The 22,233-nt window shown below is 38.5% G+C and overlaps 1 protein-coding gene across 3 annotated transcripts in view; it reads right to left on the reverse strand.

The window, feature by feature from the left end:
- Window positions 1–3,573: 3,573 nt before the first annotated feature.
- The window catches only part of LOC117405294 (AF4/FMR2 family member 3-like), a 70,811-nt gene continuing 52,151 nt past the window's right edge, over window positions 3,574–22,233 (reverse strand). For all 3 annotated transcript variants that reach the window (XM_034008242.3, XM_034008245.3, XM_059030230.1), the window contains 12 exons: window positions 21,569–21,743; window positions 19,033–20,094; window positions 18,395–18,513; window positions 16,571–16,766; window positions 15,595–15,719; window positions 14,438–14,501; window positions 13,916–14,052; window positions 12,011–12,082; window positions 9,775–9,868; window positions 7,605–7,654; window positions 6,571–6,800; window positions 3,574–4,114 (listed from right to left, as the gene is read on the reverse strand). In XM_034008242.3, coding sequence (XP_033864133.3) covers window positions 3,951–4,114; window positions 6,571–6,800; window positions 7,605–7,654; window positions 9,775–9,868; window positions 12,011–12,082; window positions 13,916–14,052; window positions 14,438–14,501; window positions 15,595–15,719; window positions 16,571–16,766; window positions 18,395–18,513; window positions 19,033–20,094; window positions 21,569–21,743 — 2,488 coding nt within the window. In that variant the 3' untranslated portion in view covers window positions 3,574–3,950. The remainder of the gene's footprint in view (window positions 4,115–6,570; window positions 6,801–7,604; window positions 7,655–9,774; window positions 9,869–12,010; window positions 12,083–13,915; window positions 14,053–14,437; window positions 14,502–15,594; window positions 15,720–16,570; window positions 16,767–18,394; window positions 18,514–19,032; window positions 20,095–21,568; window positions 21,744–22,233) is intronic.

Here is a 22,233-nt window from a genome sequence, read left to right on the forward strand (position 1 = left end):
TCTGTGTGTTTTTTTGCGATTGATGTAGTAAAATGCAATACAAAGGATCTTTATTGCGCTGTTTGAAAGTCATGGTATCGTAGCGTAGTATCTCTGGTAAGAATAGGGTATAGGGGCTCTGGAATCAAGCTTTGCATGGGGCCACTGTGGGACAAATGCCACCACTGCAGAGCGGCAGGCCAACAGAACCAAGGGCAGCTGGACTTCCCAATCTCGCCTCTGCCATGGTCTCCGTCTCTTGATCAGGGATGACATAGGCTTCTGGCCACTTGGTGAAGTAATCCATGGTCACCAGGATGTAGTGACCACCCCAATCCGAGCAAGGAAAGGGCCCCAGAATATCGACTTGTGCCTTACAACATACCCAGGCGTGCCTAAGATATGTCACCCTGGCATGGGTTATTGCTTAAGTACTTCCTGGAATTTCAAATTTCCAGAAGCACATGTTCATATCACAAAATGATTACCAAAAAGATGGTAAAATATATAGATTTTGCATTTTATTTACTTTATGGGTTTTCTTTGACTTTAATGAAGATATAATTTAAGTTTTTAGGGATACTCAAGGTGTTGCTTTGAATAAAAACATGCAAAACTTACATAGAATCCAATAAATGGGAAATACAACAATGCAACACAAGGTATTTCAACCCCATCTCTCTCCAGAAGTTTTATTTCAATGCTTTAAAAACAGTATGAACATGTTTATTATAAAACTGCTTATTCTTGAAATCATTTAAGGCTCTTCCTGTATTGTAACATTGTACAAAAGATTTCCAGAACATGTGGTAGATTGGACTAAGTAACATGTGCAAGATGAACTTGTACAGTGTGTATTGTGTTTGACATATGCCTGCCTTACACTGTAAACATATTGTATAGAATGATAAGGCATATCCACTCTTAAAATACACAAACAGTTTTTCTCTGCCTAGGTATTTTTGCACTCCAATTACCAAAATGAAACACAATTTAAGTCCATGTCCTTTAAGAGTTATATTACAGGAAGACATAACAAGAAACAAAAATACATCCAAAAAACGAACTGCTTTTTTATATAAATAACTTTAAAAGTAATGCTATGTACATCATTTTACATTTACTGTACACCTGAATGGTGCTTTATTACTTCTCCATGATTGAATATTCACTCCATGTGGTTTACTCTCAGGAAAAACACTACATGAAGTGCCACATATATATTAATTTAGTTAAATAAAAAACACAGCTTGCTATTATTGATATGTACTTTTATTGTACCAGTTCCAGTTTTCCAAAAATGCGGATAGCAACACTACCATTTTTCAAGGTGATGCCTGTTGCCATAGTGCTCGCAATCTTGCTGAACATATTTTAAAGTTATGCATCTGGTGAGAACTGGATCTGTTGCCTTTTCAGTTTATTCTGTGGTGTGGCAGGCTTCTTGGAGTTACAAATATTGTATTTACTGAATGGATAACATTTAGTGTACACTGAGCCCGAGGGATGGGCTTATTAAATAGTTTGCCTATTTCTGAAGAGGGGATGAATATACTGGGTTTTGCATTGTTTTAAATTCTACTTAAATGACATTATTGAAGGACCCTCTGGTGGCCACACAGTGTGTCAGAGTCTCTGTCATAGACATTTCCCCTTTGCATTTCATCATCCATGTAGAGTCCAGTGTTAACGATGCTCAGACAATGTTGTGCAAATTATGAATCGCCCTAATATTTAGGAATATCAAGATATTTTGTGAAACAAATTCTTAATTGAGGTTAAATGGACAAGAAATGCCATATCCACCAATATTTTCTTAAATATTTTAAACAGCGCAACTGGTCTCCTGGGGTGCAACTGTGCCATAAATGCCCAACCCTACAGCACCACAAACCAGTATAGGCTTTCATTCGTAGTATTCTCAATGTTATATCATCTTATAAAAGGAATCTTAACAAACTGATTATGTTTAATGTCTCAACCACACTCTCTGTAACCAAGATAGTGCGCTGAATTTCCATGTACTTTTGGTTAAAAAACACCAACAAATAATGAAACAGAAGTGACAGTTTTACACCCAGAGAACTAACATAGTAAACGTTGCAGTGATACTCCAAGCAGGGATTACTACCATAAATGTGGGGCAAAAAACAGATGTTGTATTCTGACCAAAATCTCACCTCCTTTAATTTAACTGACTTATTATTTAAATGGGATTTATCCATAGCGCATAGCACCACCCCGATACCTGAAAATTGAAACTACACTTTTGTTTGTAAAAGTTATTGTATTATTATTTAGCCTACTGGAAATGGGAGTTCCCACTTAAACTGTTCCAATAAGCAAGCGCTTCTAAAGAATTAGAAACTCACCTCGACTTTGACAACATTTCTAACTTCTTATAGTTGCTACCTCCTAGGTATTACTGCAAATACAGCCAATCGCACGTAGAAGCCCATCTCTTATAGTGTACACTAAAAGCTCTGCTTCGTGCAATTACAATGTTAATACTCTGTAAACTGAATTCAACAGTGGCAGGTCTGAATACCGACGATCAGGTAATATACATTTGTGTACCAAGGTTATGGAAATCAAATATCCAATTGTGTATGTGGGTCTCTTTAGTGCATTTCTGTCTGCAAAAATACTTAAAAGTGCAGGACGGGTCCCTTAGTTATCCAAAGGATTGCATTTATTTAGATCATCCACCATTTATATCAATTGAATAGTCCCCAGCATTGAGATATTTACCATTGAATAACGGTTTCATATTCGGTGCTCCTGTGTGAATTTTTTTTTTTTTTAAACCTGATCTCATTTTAGAATTCTTGCATTCATTAAAATACAATGGCAGAATGACCAGGCAAATCACATAGTTCCAAATTACAGCATGTGCTGAAGCAGATGCAGAGCTTGATCTAAGGAAAGATATTCTCAGATATTGGATTTCAAATAAAAATACTTTCTTTTCCATACATTGTGCTTGTTATATAAACAGAATCCTTGATGAACGTTCACAGTGTGTTCTGGTTACTTCACACATGTAAACAACCCTCTCTATCCCTACAGTATGGTGTATCCTCTGTATGTCTTTATATGACAAATAATCTAATATATAGGACGGAATACTGCAATTACAATATATTTTATGTTTGGTTATAGATCACAGGGTATATTCAATCTAAATACTGCCGTCCTGTATCTCCCTGCTGTTTTGAACTGTAACATGGTTTATTTTCATAACCTTGGTAACACATTTAAAATGATCTCAGTGCCAGTATTTACATTTTAATATGTATTCAAAATAGAAACCTGCAACTTTGTCCAATTAAAAAATATTCAGAAACTGGGAGTTGACCTGCAAGGCTGCTCTGATTGACGTTCGGGTACAGTAATGATGATCATGCAAAACTAAACAGACACCACTAGATGGCACTGCACATCCATTTCTCATTTTAGCTAAACCAAATTGAAGTGGCTCTGAGCCTTTTAAAGATCTTCTATTGAGAATTTTATTGTGTTATGTTTTTAATTTGTAAAGAGGATTTCTGAGTGAATACATTGATGCCCCTGACTAACAAATAAGGGATACTATTTTCAATTTTTTTTTTTTTTCTTTACATACATCAACAGATTCCTACACATTTTGGCGCTATGACTAGTATTTCTATAAGTATTTAACATAAAACAGGACTATGGACTAGGGGAGTTAAAAGCCAAGAAGTCTAGTTCAGATTGATAAATACATACAGGAGTGGACTAAAAGAGAAAAAAAGTGTTCCTTGTAAACACCGCAGGGGGTTCTGGAACACTTTAATGAAGGTGTACTTCTGTAAAGAGTGGAACCCTTGTTTTCACCTGATATGCTGTGGAATCCAGCGTCGGTCACTAGTGTTCTTGTAGAAAATATATTTTTGATACAGAAAGGAAAACATATTGTCTGTATCACAGTGTCTGGAATGACCAAGTTCTTATTTCAGTTGAAAACCAGTCTGGCTGTCAATGGGACAACTGGGACAAATGGGAGTGCTATTTCGTATCCAGTGTAGTCCTTGTCTGGTGTACTGAACTAGATGTGTCATACTACTGTGCAGCGTCAGCGGTCTCATCAATGCGTTAAGGTAATTAAAGAACTCTGGAAGACACAGAAGGAAGGATTAATAACCTGCTTTGCATAATCAATTACATGCAAACGTATACCTCATTTTTTCTTTTTTAAATTAGACATAAACTCGATCTTACCCATAAATGGTGCCAAATAATGTAACTGAAGTATTTTTAAATGTAAGTTTCTAATGCTTTTTTAAACTGTGATAAAATAGGTAAAACCTGATTTTACCCGATTCCCCTCATATACTTCAATTATACAATAATATCATTATTTCTGACTTGATCCCAAAGGTGAAATAACCAATGCTTATCAAACACATGTTCTTACCACTTATAAGCATAATAACCCTAATTACAGGTCCCATAGTTTTCCACACACTCCAACAACTCATGATGCATTTTAGTGTTTTCAAACAAACCTGTAAGTGGTAATTCAATAAAGCACTGCTGCTGGCTGTATTGGATAAATCCAACAAGAATGTATTTATTTATTCATTTTAAATTGTAGTGTGCCCAATCATTTCTTCCCCTCACTGTAGCAATTCCCCATACAGGTCAGGAGAACTGAGACTGCACAGCCAGGATGCAAACCAGCACTGTATGACTCCCCCTGAGTTTTTAGTATTTAATAAATGTTTTACCTATGTAATATCGTCATGTATCATTCTCGATTACTGTTTCAGCTTACATCACTATTTAACCTGCTTCAGCTGTTTTCCTTTGGCTAATCAGTTGACTGAAGCGACTGACCTGTTCAGTACGTGGATTCTGTTGCGGCTTGCAGTTAGAAGGAACAAAACAAAATACCGATTGGTAAGTAAATTTGAATGCTTGTGTGATGATGTACCTACATCAGCTGGTTGAAGTAATTAATTTTCTAAAGTGTTCAGAGCTGTGGTAGATTGAAGTGAATTTTGATAGCGTGTAAACTGGACCAGCTCTAGACCTGCAGGACAGTATAAATTGGCAAACAGTGTCTTAGAACGCCAGCCGTTCTAAGCGCCAGCCAGTCTAAGTGCTAGTTAGTCTAAGGGCCACATGTCCAAGGGCAGTCTGAGCTGTGGCAGTCAGAGCAAGGACCTTTTCCAAATCTCTCCCAATGGCTACTAGAGGCCTCATTCCCACTCTGACACCTAATGTCTGGATCCCCTGGACATAGCGTGCTCACTCATTCTCCTCTCCTAGAATGAACACTGGTAAGTACCTGCTGCAGATACCATAACTGCCCCCAAGCTTGCCCAAGTTACACCGGTACTCAAAAAACTCTCCCTCGACCCGACTGTCTTATCTAATTTCCGTCCCATCTCCAATCTCACTTTTCTCTCCAAAACTCTCGAAAGGGCTGTAGCCAGCCTGCTGATGAAACATCTCATGGATAACAATCTGCTTGAATCTCTGCAGTCTGGCTTCCGGCCGCATCACAGTACCGGAACTGCTCTGCTCCGGAATGTAAATGATCTCCTGCTTAATGCTGATGCTGGTGCTCCCTCTGTGCTTGTCCTCCTTGACCTCAGACCTAATGGAAGTATGCTAAGATCTCTGGAACTTGTTTCTCCTGGACGTCCTCTTACCTATCTGGACGCATGCAGTCTGTTTTCTATGCTGGATGCAGTGATGTTGCAAACCCAGTCACTTGTGGTGTCCCTCAAGGGTCTGTTTTTGGGCCCCTTCTCTTCAACATTTACATGCTTCCCTTGGGTCACCTCAACACAGCCCCATGTTTCACTCCTACGCTGATGATACCCAGCTCTACTTAAAACTCAAACCTGGAAGCTCCTCTGCCATGGTCCGGCTCAGCTTGCATTCAAGACATCGAGGCCTGGATGTCTGCCAATTTTCTTCAGCTCAACACTAGCAAATTTGAACTCCTAGTAGGATCTGAAACTCAACTTAAGAATCTCAATATAGCTACCCTGAACCTCGGAAACTGTCTGCTGCTGCCTTCCCCCACAGTACGAAGCCTTGGTGTACTTCTGGACAGCAACCTCTCCTTTGATGCCCACATCTCCTCCGTGGTCAAATCTTCCTTCTACCATCTTCGAAACATCTCCAAAGCCCATCCCTACCTTTCCCTCCCGGATGCGGAGATACTCTGTCATGCATTCATCTCCTCTCGACTCGACTACTGCAACTCTCTATGGCGTTCTCCCGGCACACACCATAAACCGACTGCAGCTAGTTCAGAATGCCGCTGCCAGGATCCTTACCAGATGTAAAAAAAAATCATCAAGGGAAGTTCCCGTTATTGCTACTGGTCAGGCGACAAGTGGAGACTAGCCAGACTGGGCCTCACCTCCAAGGTTCAGTAGCTTGGAAACATTTTTTGCTTAGGTTCCAGTCATTCTGATCAATGGTGATGTGACATCTGAAATGGGTGTTTCAAATTGGGTAGTAACTGGGGGCAGAATAATTGTTAAAAAACCTGATAAATACATTTAATTCAAGTCCTGTTATGTCTATACTGAATGTTGTTAGACATACCTTTGTTTTCTTTGGCTAAGTTGTCAGAAACCTCCCAGTACTCATAGCTGTACAGGACACTGTTGGTGATGTTGAAGTGATTTGCTGCCATCTGGTGGATACGCTGGGGAATGGTGATGAGCAAGGAGGAAGGCATAGGTACAGTGGTGCTGCTGCAGCTGCTGCCCTGGGACCCTACAGAGCTGACAGGCGATGGGCTGGGGGACATCGGCGAGGGCGTGCCAGTGCTCCTACGGCACACAGAATAAACCAGTCACCATCTTACACACAGCCATAGCATTGGACAGGTGGTTTGAAGTCACTTTGGGACCAAACCACAATGGTGGCATAAGTCAATGGGTATTAGTGACTGAAACTGTCACATTTTCCACAGTCGCCCATAAAGTGCACTGAAATTTTATTATCGAGCATTTGCACTGTACAAAAGGTAGCACTAACAGGCTGACCTTGAAACTGTGAATAAGCCATATGCCTTTAACATGACAACAAGAGCAATTCCGCTGCAGCTGTGAAAATGACAAAATTCATACATGTTCCTCCCATGACAAACACATAGAAATCCCACAAAATCTTATAGTAAAAAATGAAAATCTAAACCCCAAACAATGGTGTAACCCACGTTAACTGAGATTCTGTTATGTTATCAACCAAAAATGTTCTCTACGGTTTTTTATGTAAAAAAAATAAATAATAAAGCTGGTCAGAATTTTCATTTACAAATCTTAGCTTTTTTTATGATATTTTGAATATTTAAATATAAAGAAATAAGCAAAACAAAACAGGGGCCCCATGATTCTTTAAGACGGAATGATTTTATATTATGTGCAATTTCCATTAATATCTATAGGAAGATGCAGATATTCATGTATTTATAAAAACACTTTTTTTTACAATTCTTTGTAGGATGAAGCATGCAAAAGAAGTGCAGTAACATCTGTAGTGAACCACCTTCAACATCCCTCAGTTCCTTACTCTGATTAACACTAGCTCAATGTAAAAAGGTTCAGTTTCATCTCAAACAACATTTCACTCACTTTCCACTGGCACTCCATGGGCATGGTACATTGGCTGCTTTGGCTGAGCTCTGTGGAGGGAGAAAGTGGGGGGAAAAAAGAAATGACGAAGCATAAAAAGTCCAGCTATCTCACATTTTTCAAAATATTTTTACTGAATTACAAAACAATTTTTTTTGTATATTCTTCTTCAGTATGAACATGAAAACTCTGATACAGGATAAACATGCACTGTAATTCACATGGTGCACTGTCAGCCCTATTCACAAAGTGAGTTAATTAAACACGGTTCTAAGAAGGTCTAAGAAACTCAAACTACCACTCAAAACTGCTGACCAGTTAAAAGAGTTACCATGACCTTGTAAAGACAACCTTTCTGTAAAGTTACTTTTTGCTGAAGGAGTTAAATAAACTTTGATAATCATGATTATTTGTTATGCAAACAAAATTCCTGATTTAGGGGTAGGTGTACTAAAGTGTTGCGGCTGTCGCAATAGTTAGAAACGAGTCTGAATTCTAGGGTGAAATGTACTAAACAAGTGCAATGCTGTTAGTGACTTTTCTAGGGAATGCTTTGCGGCAGCAGTTTTTCTCTGCGGTTCAGCCTTAGATGAAGATGTAATTATGGACGTTCCTGCATAAATTTGCAAAAATTAGGGTTCGCAATTATAACAAGATGTAAAGCTGCCGGCAAATGCGACACTACAATTGCACCACTTTGTTAAGAACTTTTCAAAGCATGTTTTAAACAGTTGCAATTGTTTCTGCCATTTCCCAGGCCGCTTTTTGTTGTGCGTTGCCAGTTGTGCTCAATGCATTTTTGAGGTGAACACCCATATACCTATTTTTCCCTAAAAGCAGGGTGTATTTACAAACCTTGAAAACACATTTCTATGACATTTCTGTTTTCCCCAACGTGTTGGGAGCAATAGGCTGCACACATGTGCCGCTAACCCCTCCAGCTCATTCTGAGCATCTGTATAGGAATAGAAAACACACCTATTCTATTAATGTGCAGGTGGTTTGTAATTGTGCGAACTGTAGCACTGCACCCCTGACTAACTTAAATAAAAATGGACAGTATACATCTGGCTTATAAGCTACGCATGATAATACGAATTAGTGGTATAATGTAAAATGTGTTGCTGGTTCCTTGAAATTCATATTGACGAGAATTGACTGTCCTCCTGTAAGTATCATAACTTGTCAATGCGGCACCATGGTCTATTTTGTGTTAATTGTCTAGGCTACTAAATAGGCCAAGTTAAAAATAATAATAATAAAAATGCTAAAATGTGTACCAATGTGTACAATACAGCAGCATTGTTTATTTTGTGTTACTGGTAGGCTAAAGTAAAGAAAGTGTGCCAGGTATTCAATTGATTTTACTACTGTACTGTATACTGTATAGGTGCACTGTACAGATTTATATTTTGACAATGTAATGTGAAGCCTACTCAAAACACATTAGTGTTATTTCAGCGCAATGATTTATACATTTAAAATACAAATGTATGTGTGTTCGATTTTATTGTATTTTTAAAAATCCAATGTCGGACAAACACATCCAGTTTAGTGAGGGGCTACTGTATGATTATGAAGAGCTTTTTGAAAGAAACACATTTTTTATTTGGGGGTGAAGGTAGGGGCCCCACTATAGAATCTGATGGGATTAAACTGCCTTTCATTATTTATTAGAAAAAATGTTGTACGACTCACAATGCTAGAGATCTCGCTAAGATGACGCAACAAATATTTTAATTACAGTAGTATATTGCGACTCTCTTCATTAACATATTTTCTATAAGTACATATGACAAAATGTATACTTTGCGATTTGTCGCAACGAAAATGCAAATTGCGGTATGTTTGCGTTGCAACTGGCACATCTTAGTACATCTACCCCTGAATCTGTAAATTCTAAAAAGATTCCCAAACATTTTTTTAGCTAGCAGTGCCACACAGCCACCACTAGGGGGTAATAGAAGCCTTCATTTATAATGATCATAGTACAGTTCGTCTGAATGGCACTGGATCTGTTTACCCTATGTTTGCTAGCATTGGCTGTGAATATATTTTACCATTTTCCAAATGTAAGAGAGGGAACTCTTCATGCAGATATTGCAACCACTTTTGGGTTACATTAGGATCATAATGGGATGATGTTTTAAAAAAGAAAGCCTCTAACTACCTTAAAGTAGTCAAGGAGTGCTTTGGAATACTTTATAGCAGGGTCCTTCTTCAGTCTGAACATTCTCCAGTACAGAAGAGCTAAACAACGGAAACTGAAAAAACAAAGAGTTCTGTTAAACAGGAATCCATTTAAACAGCATAATAATACTGAAAAAAAATGTGTATTATTGACATGGTGATTTATAATTTGATCCATCCAAATAATAAAACATTGTCTCAAGTCAAATTACATAATACAAGTTTCATTAAAAAAAATGCCAATATTACATTAAGTTTACCAGCATTGTGTTTGGTTGTTTTTTTCTTTAGCTAAAACAAAGTAGGAACTTATGATTCAATTGTTTCTGTTTTTTTTTCTTTGTTTAGTTTGTTTTTGCTTAATGTTTCTCATATAGGAGGCTGTGTGGTCCAGTGGTTAAAGAAACAGGCTTGTAACCAAGAGGTCCCTGGTTCAAATCCCACCTCAGCCACTGACTCATTGTGTGACCCTGAGCAAGTCACTTAACTTCCTTGTGCTCCGTCTTTCGGGTGAGACGTAGTTGTAAGTGACTCTGCAGCTGATACATAGTTCACACACCCTAGTCTCTGTAAGTCGCCTTGGATAAAGGTGTTTGTTAAATAAACAAATAATAATCATAGAATAACATATCAGCAAGTTATATTTTTGATATTACACAGTTTACCATTATTTTTGGAAATTATGGAAAAGTGCAATATTTGTGTTATGTAAAGTGAAATAATATTTTGTATATGTGTGTGTAAATACCTGTAAGTGATTTAAGAAAAAGCTCTTTGTTTACAATGTAACTATTTAACTACATCTAATAAAATGGTATAAATGGTATAGGCTCTTCCACTATATATCTGCCACTGGGAATGTGCAACCACTCTGGGTGATAATAAACAACTTAAATCGTACTTCAAATGCTGTGCTGGTGCAGAGCTGCTCTGGGTCATAGTACTGTCACTTCTAGGGAATCCTGCCTCTGTCAGTAGACAAAGAGTGGCTGGCCTGTGGGACTTCCAAGTACACAAACCACTACCATCCATTGTGCAGCCCTGTGCTTCAATAACCGCTCCTTTCATCTTGTACCGATGCCTACTTCCCAACAGGGCAGTTTTCTCAGTCTGATGAACAAACAATCCAAGTCTGTGGTATACACAGTACCAGGAACACCACATTCAGCTTTTAATTATCTTTGAGCAACGCTGCTTTAAGCCCAAGATATGTTATGTATTGTATATATGAACTTATTTTCACTTTCCTTTATCTGGTGTTGAAAATAACCCTTTATTTAAGATTAATACACCAGAAAAAAATTAAATAAGTCATGTCTTATCATAAAAGCACAATGGAAAACATGGGCCTATTGAAACAAAAATGATTAGTTCCCTGTTTCCATCTCATATAAATTCTCCTTAAATCTCTAGAAATAAATGCTCTACCGTCTCTTCTTTATTGCCATTTCAAGCAATCCTTTCAGTTTTGCAGGGAATACAATTATCCCCTTACCTTTGGTATCTAAACAGGCCCTGGGCAAAAGCACTGTTACTCATAATAATGATCCCTGACTAATTAATTACTGCACCTTTAGTAGCCTTGGCAGGTCTTTCATCGTGGGCAGAACAGCAGAAAGGAGTAATAACCAAGGGCTTAAAACTGCTTAGTTTCTCCCGTATCACCATAAGAAACATCATCAACAGTCTTCTTTTCATTGGGATGAAAACCTGCTGGTTCTTTTACCCCTACTAATACAGGATATACCGACTTTTCCAGTACAACAAATGTACATACCCTGTTGTATTTTGGTATCATTCACTTCCTGTCCTGAGAGATAGCACAGGAAGTGACTACGTACCCAGTAACAGCAGTCCTTTTTAATTCCGTAGAGTTGTATTGGAAAGATCAATATATACTTCAGTTGCTTTGATATTGTTGACTTTTAGACTTTGAAATTATGTACACTGTTATAGTATCTAGTTCTTTAAAGGTTTAGGATATAAGGGTTAAAGAAAACAAGCGCTGGTTGATCTTGTTTGCATTAGCAATTTATAAAGCAAGACTGACCAAAACAACATGCTCGGATTGCGTTTGGAATGTGTTAACAACACAGGGAACAAGAAAAGCATAAACCAGTATATTTATTAGTATATAGGGAAGGCAAGGAGTTCCAGGGAAAGGTAAGCTCCTTCCCCTCCTGGAAGTCTTGCTGGGTAACAATTGATTTACTCACCACAACACGGCAAGCTGTTTGTCTTCCTGACTGGCATGTGGACCTGAGTGGCTCTTCAGCCTCATAGTGTATCTGTCAAAGCAAGAGAACAGCATTTCAGCAAATCAGGGAACCACAAACTGCTTTCACAGAACATGGAGCCCTTAAATCTTCCAGTGGTTCTATCATGGAACCACAAGCTGTGCTTTCACAGAACATGGAGCCCTTAAATCTTCCAATGGTTCTATCATGGAACCACAAGCTGTGCTTTCACAGAACATGGAGCCCTTAAATCTTCCAGTGGTTCTATCATGGAACCACAAGCTGTGCTTTCACAGAACATGGAGCCCTTAAATCTTCCAGTGGTTCTATCATGGAACCACACGCTGTGCTTTCACAGAACATGGAGCCCTTAAATCTTCCAGTGGTTCTATCATGGAACCACAAGCTGTGCTTTCACAGAACATGGAGCCCTTAAATCTTCCAGTGGTTCTATCATGGAACCACAAGCTGTGCTTTCACAGAACATGGAGCCCTTAAATCTTCCAGTGGTTCTATCATGGAACCACAAGCTGTGCTTTCACAGAACACGGAGCCCTTAAATCTTCCAGTGGTTCTATCATGGAACCACAAGCTGTGCTTTCACAGAACATGGAGCCCTTAAATCTTCCAGTGGTTCTATCATGGAACCACAAGCTGTGCTTTCACAGAACATGGAGCCCTTAAATCTTCCAGTGGTTCTATCATGGAACCACAAGCTGTGCTTTCACAGAACATGGAGCCCTTAAATCTTCCAATGGTTCTGTTGCTAGAGGAGATCCATAACAAAAAAATATATGAACATAACTACAATGTCCAAGTCCCTTATTATTTTCATGTTGATGTCTTTGTTTTCCAGACTATAATACAGGTTAATGTATACTGAAAAACATATTTTTCTTTTGCAAATGCAGGCCTTTAACATAGTCTGACATACAACACTTGAATATAATAATCGAAAAGAATTAGATAAAGTACACTTTACTGCACATAGACAAATGGGGTTGCAAATGTAAAACTACATGTAAATGAATGTGAACATGAAACTACTAATTCCAGTACCAGGAATTCAAATATTTAAACAATATCTGAGATAAGTGCTCATTCAATTCTACATAATTCCACGTCTATTGCAACTGTTTTTTTTGTTTTGTTTTTTTTGGATGAAATGTTTTGGGATACAAAATCTCTAATTGCCATGTCATTAGACACCATGAGAAAAAAGGAATAAACAAATCAATAGAACTATATGGTGTGGCAGAAGTTCAGGAAATCTAAGACCACTATGTTTTTAAAGGACAGGTGAATGTAATAAAAGTAGTCAATATGGACAAAAACATGCATACATCTACCTTCTCTCCAACTACCCTGTAACTAATTTCTATCAACACAAACATAATGCACTTTTAAAAGAGACAAGGTAAAACAGCTTTTTTTTCTAAGACAACTGTTTAACAAATAAGTGGAGACCTCAGCTCTAAACCCATTGCTTTCCAATAACAAACACAACTGATATGATACCAATATGTGAGGGTGTTGTTAGCTCAGAAGACATCATGCTTGCCTGTGGGCTTTAAGGGTGTGTTTCAGCTCAGAATCTGAACAAATAAACTCAACACATGCAGTGCTATCATATAACTATATAAGGTTGTATTTATAACATCTATATATGCAAATGAAAGTATAAAAAAACAGTTAAAGAACCAAAAGATATTCAACACAAGAAATAAGGATTGGTAATAATGTTGCAAGTGCGAGTAACAAATATGAATAACTTGTTTTTCACTCATTTGAGCTGTTCCTAAGAAGTAGAGCAACATGTAACAAGACAACAGGAACTGGCTTGGTCCGTCAAAATAATACCTCCTTCCACCGATGGCCGCCTACCTGATTAGCTCCACAGTTTCGGCGTACATGGTGTATGGTGATTTGGCTTCAACTGGGCCTTCTTCCATTGCCTTCCCACACTCAATGAACGACAGTGCCGCATCAATGTAATTCACTGCCTTTCCAAATTTGTCACACTGTTCAAGAAAACATTGCATTGATATTCAATGTACTCGTTCTGCTCTATAAGAATTGTAGCGACTGTTCAAAGTACAGTTTTTACAACGTGCTGCGAGACATAAAAGTTTTATTCCATACTGGTGTCGAAATAGTGAAGAACTAAAGTCCTGAAAATAAATCTTCCCTTACTTTGTGTGCAGGCCTAACTCGCATATAATTTTTTTTATAATTGTGTATCCCACCAACAACCAACCAAAGCAGGCAGGCATTTACATCTCAATTAAAAACTTTTCTTACACCTACTTCATAATGAATGGTGCTTACAGATTAAACAAATGCTTAGACTAAATCTCGATAATGACTTGGTATCCAATTACCATATAGCATATCTAGCAGACTCACCATTGCATCAGCTTTATGCTTCATCCTTTTAGCCTCCTGCATGTAATAATCTGCATTATGTGCTCTAAAGAATAAAGGCAGATAAATGAAACCAAGAAAAAAAAATATTGGCACCCTACATTTGATATGTTTCATAAAAAATATTTTATTAAAAAAAAAAAAAAAAAAAAAGCACTTAAGCAATTTCAAATATGTGTTCATGACAAAAGTATTTGGCACCTTTACATTAAAAGTAAACAACTATCGTCATTTCACAGCAAGTTTACAAACAGTATAAATTAGTGCTCAGTATACAGGAGAGATCGGAGTTTGCATCTCATTATAAATTGATTCGCAACGGCGCAAGTCAAGATTTAGAACTCCCGGAAGTAAAGTAAACATTACTCTGTAATAGTGTAGCGCAAACAGACCCTGGGCGCCGCGAAAATAAACCAAAACGTCATCTAAAAGAAAGGGTCCCCAAAAACGGAAAGCATGAATAACACAAAGCTTGTTTCTATATATGGAAGTTTAACATGGTACATATGCACGGTAATTCTGCACCCTAACCATGCTTCCCTACGTGCTTTCAGTGCTTTAATTTAATTTAAGAATGTCGCAGAAAACGTTGGTTTGAGTCTATGTATATTTTAGTTGTGTAAGGAAATAAGTACAGTACATACAGCAGGTTACAAAGGTAAATACTTTTAGGCGTGTTTCATTTGACTATGCACTACATCTAACTTTAATTTCTAACCGGTACTGTACAGTGTCATTGTCCAGCTAACACCTGCCCCCCGCTGTGCTGTAGCAGACACCGCACTGTGCTCCAACTGGAGGCAATTTGACAAAATACTGAACATTGATGAGCTTTGTCCAGTTGTTCGGCTTGGATTTTGGTATCAGAGCTTTAGTTTCTTGCACTGTCCACGTAATTTAGGCTTACCATGTTTGCAGATTGAAACACTTTTACTTTCCTTAATTCACTGAAGCCGCACCAACTCTGAAGCAGTTAAAATAACAGTATATAATAATACAATAATACAGTAACTTAAACAATTAAACATCAGGTGTGTGTAGGCCTATTGATAACCACAATATCAATATTGTGGTTATCAATATTTTGGCAGGACCAAAAATGTCAAACTTAAAAGCCTTTTGTTGTTTGTCACACTCACACATTATCGAAATGCAGCAGAGGTCTCTTGGAATCCCTCTGCCACTGGGGCACAATCCATGGCTCACGCTGGGTTTGATAGCTATTGCCAAGATGGATGTTTTCCAAAGCCACATGGTGCATTTTCTGCACACAAAACAAAGATCAATAAGGATTCATTCACAAGCCAAATCCATTTACAGATTGTTAATAAAGCTGTCACAAATGGCTTGTGCGGCACACAGACAGTACAAAGTAACAAAGCACACACAGCAACACTATTGCATTGTAATGATGTCCTTAAATAGGGAATACATGCCATCCCTAAATGGTCTTAATGCATGGAAACAAAATCGAGATATCTTTTCACAACTCATTCTTGAACACCTTACTGTTTCTCCTTCAATCATCTGCAGAAAAGCCGTAACACACAAGACTGTACTTGTTTACAGGACCAGTCCTCATGTTTGTGACAAACAATGATCAGAGCCATTCACTTTGGAGACACCTATTGTTTCACCTCTGCTGGTGAACTCTTGAGTTAAAGTTTTGTGACTAGGGCCCACAATCACATTTTGCAGTCTGTCATTTGAATGTTTTTTTTTTTTTTTGCTATTTGTTGGCGTTTGCAATCATTCTGGGTAGTTTCTGTGGTTCCAATAGTGAGATAGTTTTTCTCTAAATCTCCATTTACAGGCTTTGAACTAGTTTTGAGCTTGTGTGAAATATCAGAACTGGACAGTCTTCCTTACTGCATTCAATCCATGTCACAATGTGACCTTTCAACTATGCCAACCCACCTACTCTTTTTCCATATAAATAGGTGGGGCTGGTGGAGTTGAATACAATTAGGAAGGATGTCAAAACATAAGAATAAGGTGTTTTGAGGCTGAAAAAACCCCTGTAAAACACCTCTGGTCAGATCTTGTGCATACATGTACATAAATCTGCCTGTCCATCAATGGTAATCAAATGCAGTACCTATGGAGCAGACTTACATTGATCTCTGGCGCGGGGGATTTGATCTCCTGCTTGCGGTATTTGCAGACAGAGCCAGGAGCTAACCCAGTGCTGTCGCTCAGTCTGCCTAAAGAGCTGAAGTCACAGCAGCTCAATCTGTGTTCTGACCCGTCGGACATTGGGGACAGCGGGGACAGAAGCCTCCTGTCGCTTTTACTAAATGGTTCTGGAAAGCTGAAGGAAAGACACAGTTTCATCTACGAGGAGACATTTACATCTAAATTCCTGAAGCATGTTTGCAACAAATATTATCAATGCAGAAATACAAGGTTGCTTATAATGCATTCCAAGACTTTGTGAAAGAGGAAAATACCAACAAATGTGTATTTAGCCCCTGAAATGTGCTTTATAATTGAACATTTTCCCAAAATGTCTACAGTAGCACTGCATTGGTTCTGTACTAATGTAGCACAATGGCACCTACAGTGAACAATTTTGTATATGTTTATCATACTGTGCCAATGGTATTAACCAACATAAAATGGTTATCCATTCCAGCATCAGTGTAGTACTATTGTAGTGCCATAAGGGCCACTGTGCAGCATGTGTTCCAAATCCATTGTGTTATCATTGCTGATAACATTTTTGTAAGCCAAATTATACATTTTCATGTCTGTTTCATAACGCTGTCAAACCGTTTGTAACTCTGGGACTTAGCCTTAGCCAGTGGAAGTGCAATATTGTTACTGGAAGACAAGTTTAAATACATTTAAAATAAAGCAAGCAGGCATTCTAAATCCTCCCTTGACATGAAATTTATTCACTCGCAATACAGAACATCAACAGCTTTCTATTCCAAGGAAGCTGTAGTTATTAGTATTGAAAAACTGGCTGTGGAATGGGTGAAACACATTTCCTGCATTAAGTGCATTTCAGAGCCAGCATATGCTTTGTTTCTGTGAAGCTTTGAAACCTGTCCTCCAGTGACAATTCCATTGTATGAAAAATGAGTTTATCAGTCAAGAGTAAATAGGAGCTTCTCCATGATGCCCATAGAAAGGCCTGCTCTCTGCTGGTGAGTTAAAACTTACATACAGATCATTATGACACTAAACACAAAATTATCCTAACTAACACAACAGCCACCTGGCCATGTATTTGGACTGTATAAGCTTAATTACACAGTGCTCCCCTCAGTCTCTTGTATTAAACAAATGCCTCCAGTTGAACCTCCATATCTGTTCTTTATACTGGGACTCTTAAAACTAAAGTGCCCTAATTATGTTAAAATTATTTGTACTAAATGGAAATGGAATTGAATAATTTAGCTGAATTTACAGTTTTAGACCCATAACAAAATGTGCATTGATCAGTTACCATCTGCACTTGTTACCAGAATGTGTAAATAACTGGGGTTTGACATCTATCCTCTAAATCAATGCAGGAAGTGCGATAAAAAAAAGAAACATAGCAACAAGTGCTCTGTGTTTTCTGTTCCGTACCACATCGTAGATCATTATTGTTGTGTTACCTGTTTGACAGTGTGTGCAATAATCCTTACACTATCAGTGCACTAGAGTGTACATTTTGAAAAGAGCTTTGAAACAGACTTTTATATGTGTAAAAAGCTGTCAGGATGTTAACAATGAAAAGAAAAATTACAGGTGCATTATTTAAACAGTTGTAGCAACACGTGGGGACGTGTCACGCTATATTTTTCGGAACCCTGCTATTTACTCTTTAAGTTACCAGTATGTGTAAAAACACACGTCATAACAGCGCATGCCAGTCAGATAAATAGCAGATTTGTTTTTGGTAATACTATAGTATGCTTCATGAAAAGAGTAGAAAGCCACACTTACTCATGGATGCTGATATCTGTGTAAGCTGTCATAGGTGTGTTGCTATGGGAAAAGGTGAAGGCTGCAGAAGACTCTTTGTCTGTGTGATTCCTCTTGCTGCCTACAACTCCATTTTCACACTGAAAAACATGCCAGCACATATGTTATGACCTAGGACCCAGTGACTCACCTAGTAAATGCACTTGGAGTGTAGGGTGAGTCATGCAAGCATGGTTTGAATCATGCTCGGGTTCGAGTGTTCCATTGGCTTTACAGAATTAAGCCAAATGATCTTCAACGACAATGTGTTGGTTCTATACTAAAGGGCAATGTAAGCTCACAGGCAGCAACAATCATTATCATTTAATTGGCAGAATGGTGCTTCACTTTTGTTGACATTCTATATTTTTACATACCAAAGATTTGGTAATAGTATGGCACAAACCACACTGTTTATCTATTTCAATTCTAGTAAACAATATCAGTTCCGGACCAGTTTGCTACTATTGTTCAAAATCCATTGCGTTTTCTTTGGGCTAATAGACTGGTATTAAAGTGGTATCCCAATGGTGTTTCACAAACTTTCTGTGTGGTAGGCAGTCCCTGCGAAACTATGGTACTGTTTTTCTAAATATTCAAGGAAATATCTGAATACTAACCTTCCGTTTCCTCCTGCTTTTTGCAGGATCTGTCTCTGCAGGGTGGTTTACAGAGTTATTCTTGTGCCTCATGCTGGCCTCCTTGCTCTTGCTCTCTGTCTTGGATGCAGAGAGCTCTCTAGTGACCTCTCTTGGGACTCGGGTCAGGAGGGTCAGGTCGATCTTCACCAGGAGGGACTTGAGCTCCTCAGTGTCCTTGAGGGTCGAGAGCAGCTCGTTGCGACCGAAAGGCACTAAAGTATAGAGCTGCTCCTCCAAGCTGCTGCTGAGCTGTCCAGCTGCTCTGGTGTATACTGAGTGCACTCTACCAGAGCCCCTGACCCTGCCCAGGCCCCCGCTCCGGCACTCTCTCTGCCTCAGGCTACAGGCGGGAGAGGTGGAGTCGGCTGGGACTTTAGCTACAATGGGAGGGTTATCTCTGTCTACATCTGAGTCTGAATCTGAGGAGTAAGATGAGGAGGAAGATGAAGAGGAAGAGGAGGAGGTTGAAGTGGAGGACGATTCAGTCTCTACAATCTCCTTGGATTTTGGAACAATTTTGACCGGTCCCTTCTGTCTGTTCTTCTCAGCCTCTAAATCTTTCCTTTTGCCAGAGTTGTTTGTGTGAGGCCTTTGCTTGGGCTGTACCTCCAAGCTAGGCTCCGGGACCTCATTCTCTGTGCTGTGCTCCACAGCTCTTAGCCAGCAATTCAGTTTATACTCACTAGATGTCTCTGTTCTTTCTGTCTGCTTTTTACAAAGTAGCCTCTTCTGAGGGCTGGCTTCAGTGACAGATGACGGTCTCTGTGTGCCACTTTTAGGCCGTGGGGCTTTGTGAGCAACCCTAGGCCTCAACGCGGCTGTGCTCGGGCTGTGGTTCTCTCTTTCCTTGAGTCCAGCCAAGTGCAGCACAGTGTCTTCACCACTGTGCAGACTGTCTGATTTGAACTGTGAAGTTAATTCTTTTGTATTATTTAAATCGTGGAGACCACTGTCATGGTTAATGACTGTGTTCTTGTGGGGTGGGCTAACCTTGTTAAGCCATTTATCCAGCTGCCACTTAGTAGATGATGGCTGTTCTGGCTAAAATAAAAACAAATACAAGTTACATAAAACTGCACCACTGCATGTATTTAATTTAGTATGGAAACATGGAAACATCTAGCACACAGAAGGAAGCATTACCCTGTTCCCGTGCAACACTCTGAGGTTAATTTCAGGGGAACAGGTTAATGGTTAGACTTTGGTGTACCAGCTTAGAGATAAGACATTTCTCAAAGAGCTTAACTGAGACCACAGGGGTTTTAAAAAGTCACCAGGAGGTAATGACTGAAACCGAAAATTATATATAGTGTTTCTAAACAACACAACCACGGTATTTCATACCAAGTTGCTCTATAAGCAAAATAATGAGCAAGCACTGTACTAAAGCCAGAATCCTTGTCAAAGATTTAATAACAGTACGGTACTACTGCACTCAGAGATGTGTAAGTCTAAAGCTGCAGTATGTGTAATCATGTTCAATATTACAAAACCCAGAGTTTTTTTGTTGACTACGTAGTGTAGCCTTTTCTGCAGTCTACTTCAACAGAATGCAAACTTTGTTAACTGTTCAGATTAAACTCTGTACACTCTGTAGTTTTAGCTGCAAAGACACAACCCCCTTTAAATGTTTTCTGTGATGGGCATACTCCCTGCAACAGTAACACATTATAGGAGGTTATCCATGACATTTTGAAACACGGGTATAGCTCAGAAAGCAAAATATAAATACTACACCCAAAGCTATTTAAAACATCAGTATGCTGCAGTACAATATTTTCATAATTGTGTGTACACGTGTATTATTAAGCACATTCTTTTGGCGCCACCGAAATCTGAGACAGAGATGCTATATGTTGCCAACAGTCAGCAGTGATTAAAGCAACTGGCAGTAACCAGCACACTCTGTTAACCCTGTGAATTGAAAACTGCCAATCAGTAGCAGAGGTGTGACTTGCTATAAAGCAAAGTCTCTTATTGGGCATCACAGTACACGCTCTACATTTTACATGTCAGCAGTTTCAGTTCAGTGAAGGTAAAAAAAAAAACATAAATAAATAACATAGTACATAATAACAATTAAAAAACCAGCAACAATAACATAGTACATAATAACATTTCAAAAACCAGCATCTTGAAATACCAAATTCCATTTGGTATTCATTAAACTTTTACGGCTTCTTGATTTATTAAAAGAAAATTATGACAGCAAACTTAAAAAACAGTCTTCAAAAAAACTTCAAGTTTTGTCAATAGGGAACAGTAAAGTACATTTATTTTTTATTTGAGCTGCAGCCGGTGACTTTGTTTACTGATAACCTCTTTAGCATGCACTCTCTAGTGTTAAGTCGTTTTCTTACAACTTTGTGACAGTAATGACAGCCATTTAACCTGCTGACAAGCGTACACTTCTTTTATTATTATTCTTATTTATTTCTTAGCAGACGCCCTTATCCAGGGCGACTTACAATCGTAAGCAAATTCTTCTCTAAGCTTTAAGAAATGGGTTTTTTACCTCTGGGCTAGAGCTGTGTAGTGGTTTGCCTCCATCGGTATCACTGCAGCTGCTTTCACTCTCTGAGTCTGACTCGGAGTTGCTCTCTGAGTCACTGGAGGTGCTGGAACTTTCACTCGGATGTCTTGATCTCTTGTCACTGGGCTGCCGCAGCCGCCGCTGCTGCATCGAAGCACTGTCAATCAACACAAGAAACCTTTTTTTCCCCCTTTTTGCTTCTCTTAAATTTAGCTTTGGCAAACCACCTACTCTGGGCACATATACCAGTTAACACATATACTTACAAAGAACTAGCTTCAAGTTAGATTTTTGAATTCTGTTAGCATCAAAAATGTTTCAAGCGGTTACTTTAAGTTTTAACATCCATAGTTGTATTCAGTATATGACTGTTAAGTTAAATGGTGTTAGAATACAATTATCTTTCTCACCCTGCCTTCTTGCTGCAGTATAATATTTTAATTAACCATTAAAAATAGCTGGAGAGATTTAGTGCTCTTATTTATTGAATAGATCATTGGTTGCTCCAATTCATGCAAAGTTGCAATTTCATAAGAATTAGTACAATTATACAGTTAAATCTTATAAAAAGTGAAGTAGACAAGAACACGGGCCAGAACTTTATCTAGTTTAGTTTTACCTTGTGCTTTGATTGAGTGCTGTAGCCA

Source organism: Acipenser ruthenus, chromosome 9, assembly GCF_902713425.1.
Source record: "Acipenser ruthenus chromosome 9, fAciRut3.2 maternal haplotype, whole genome shotgun sequence".
NCBI lineage: Eukaryota > Metazoa > Chordata > Actinopteri > Acipenseriformes > Acipenseridae > Acipenser > Acipenser ruthenus.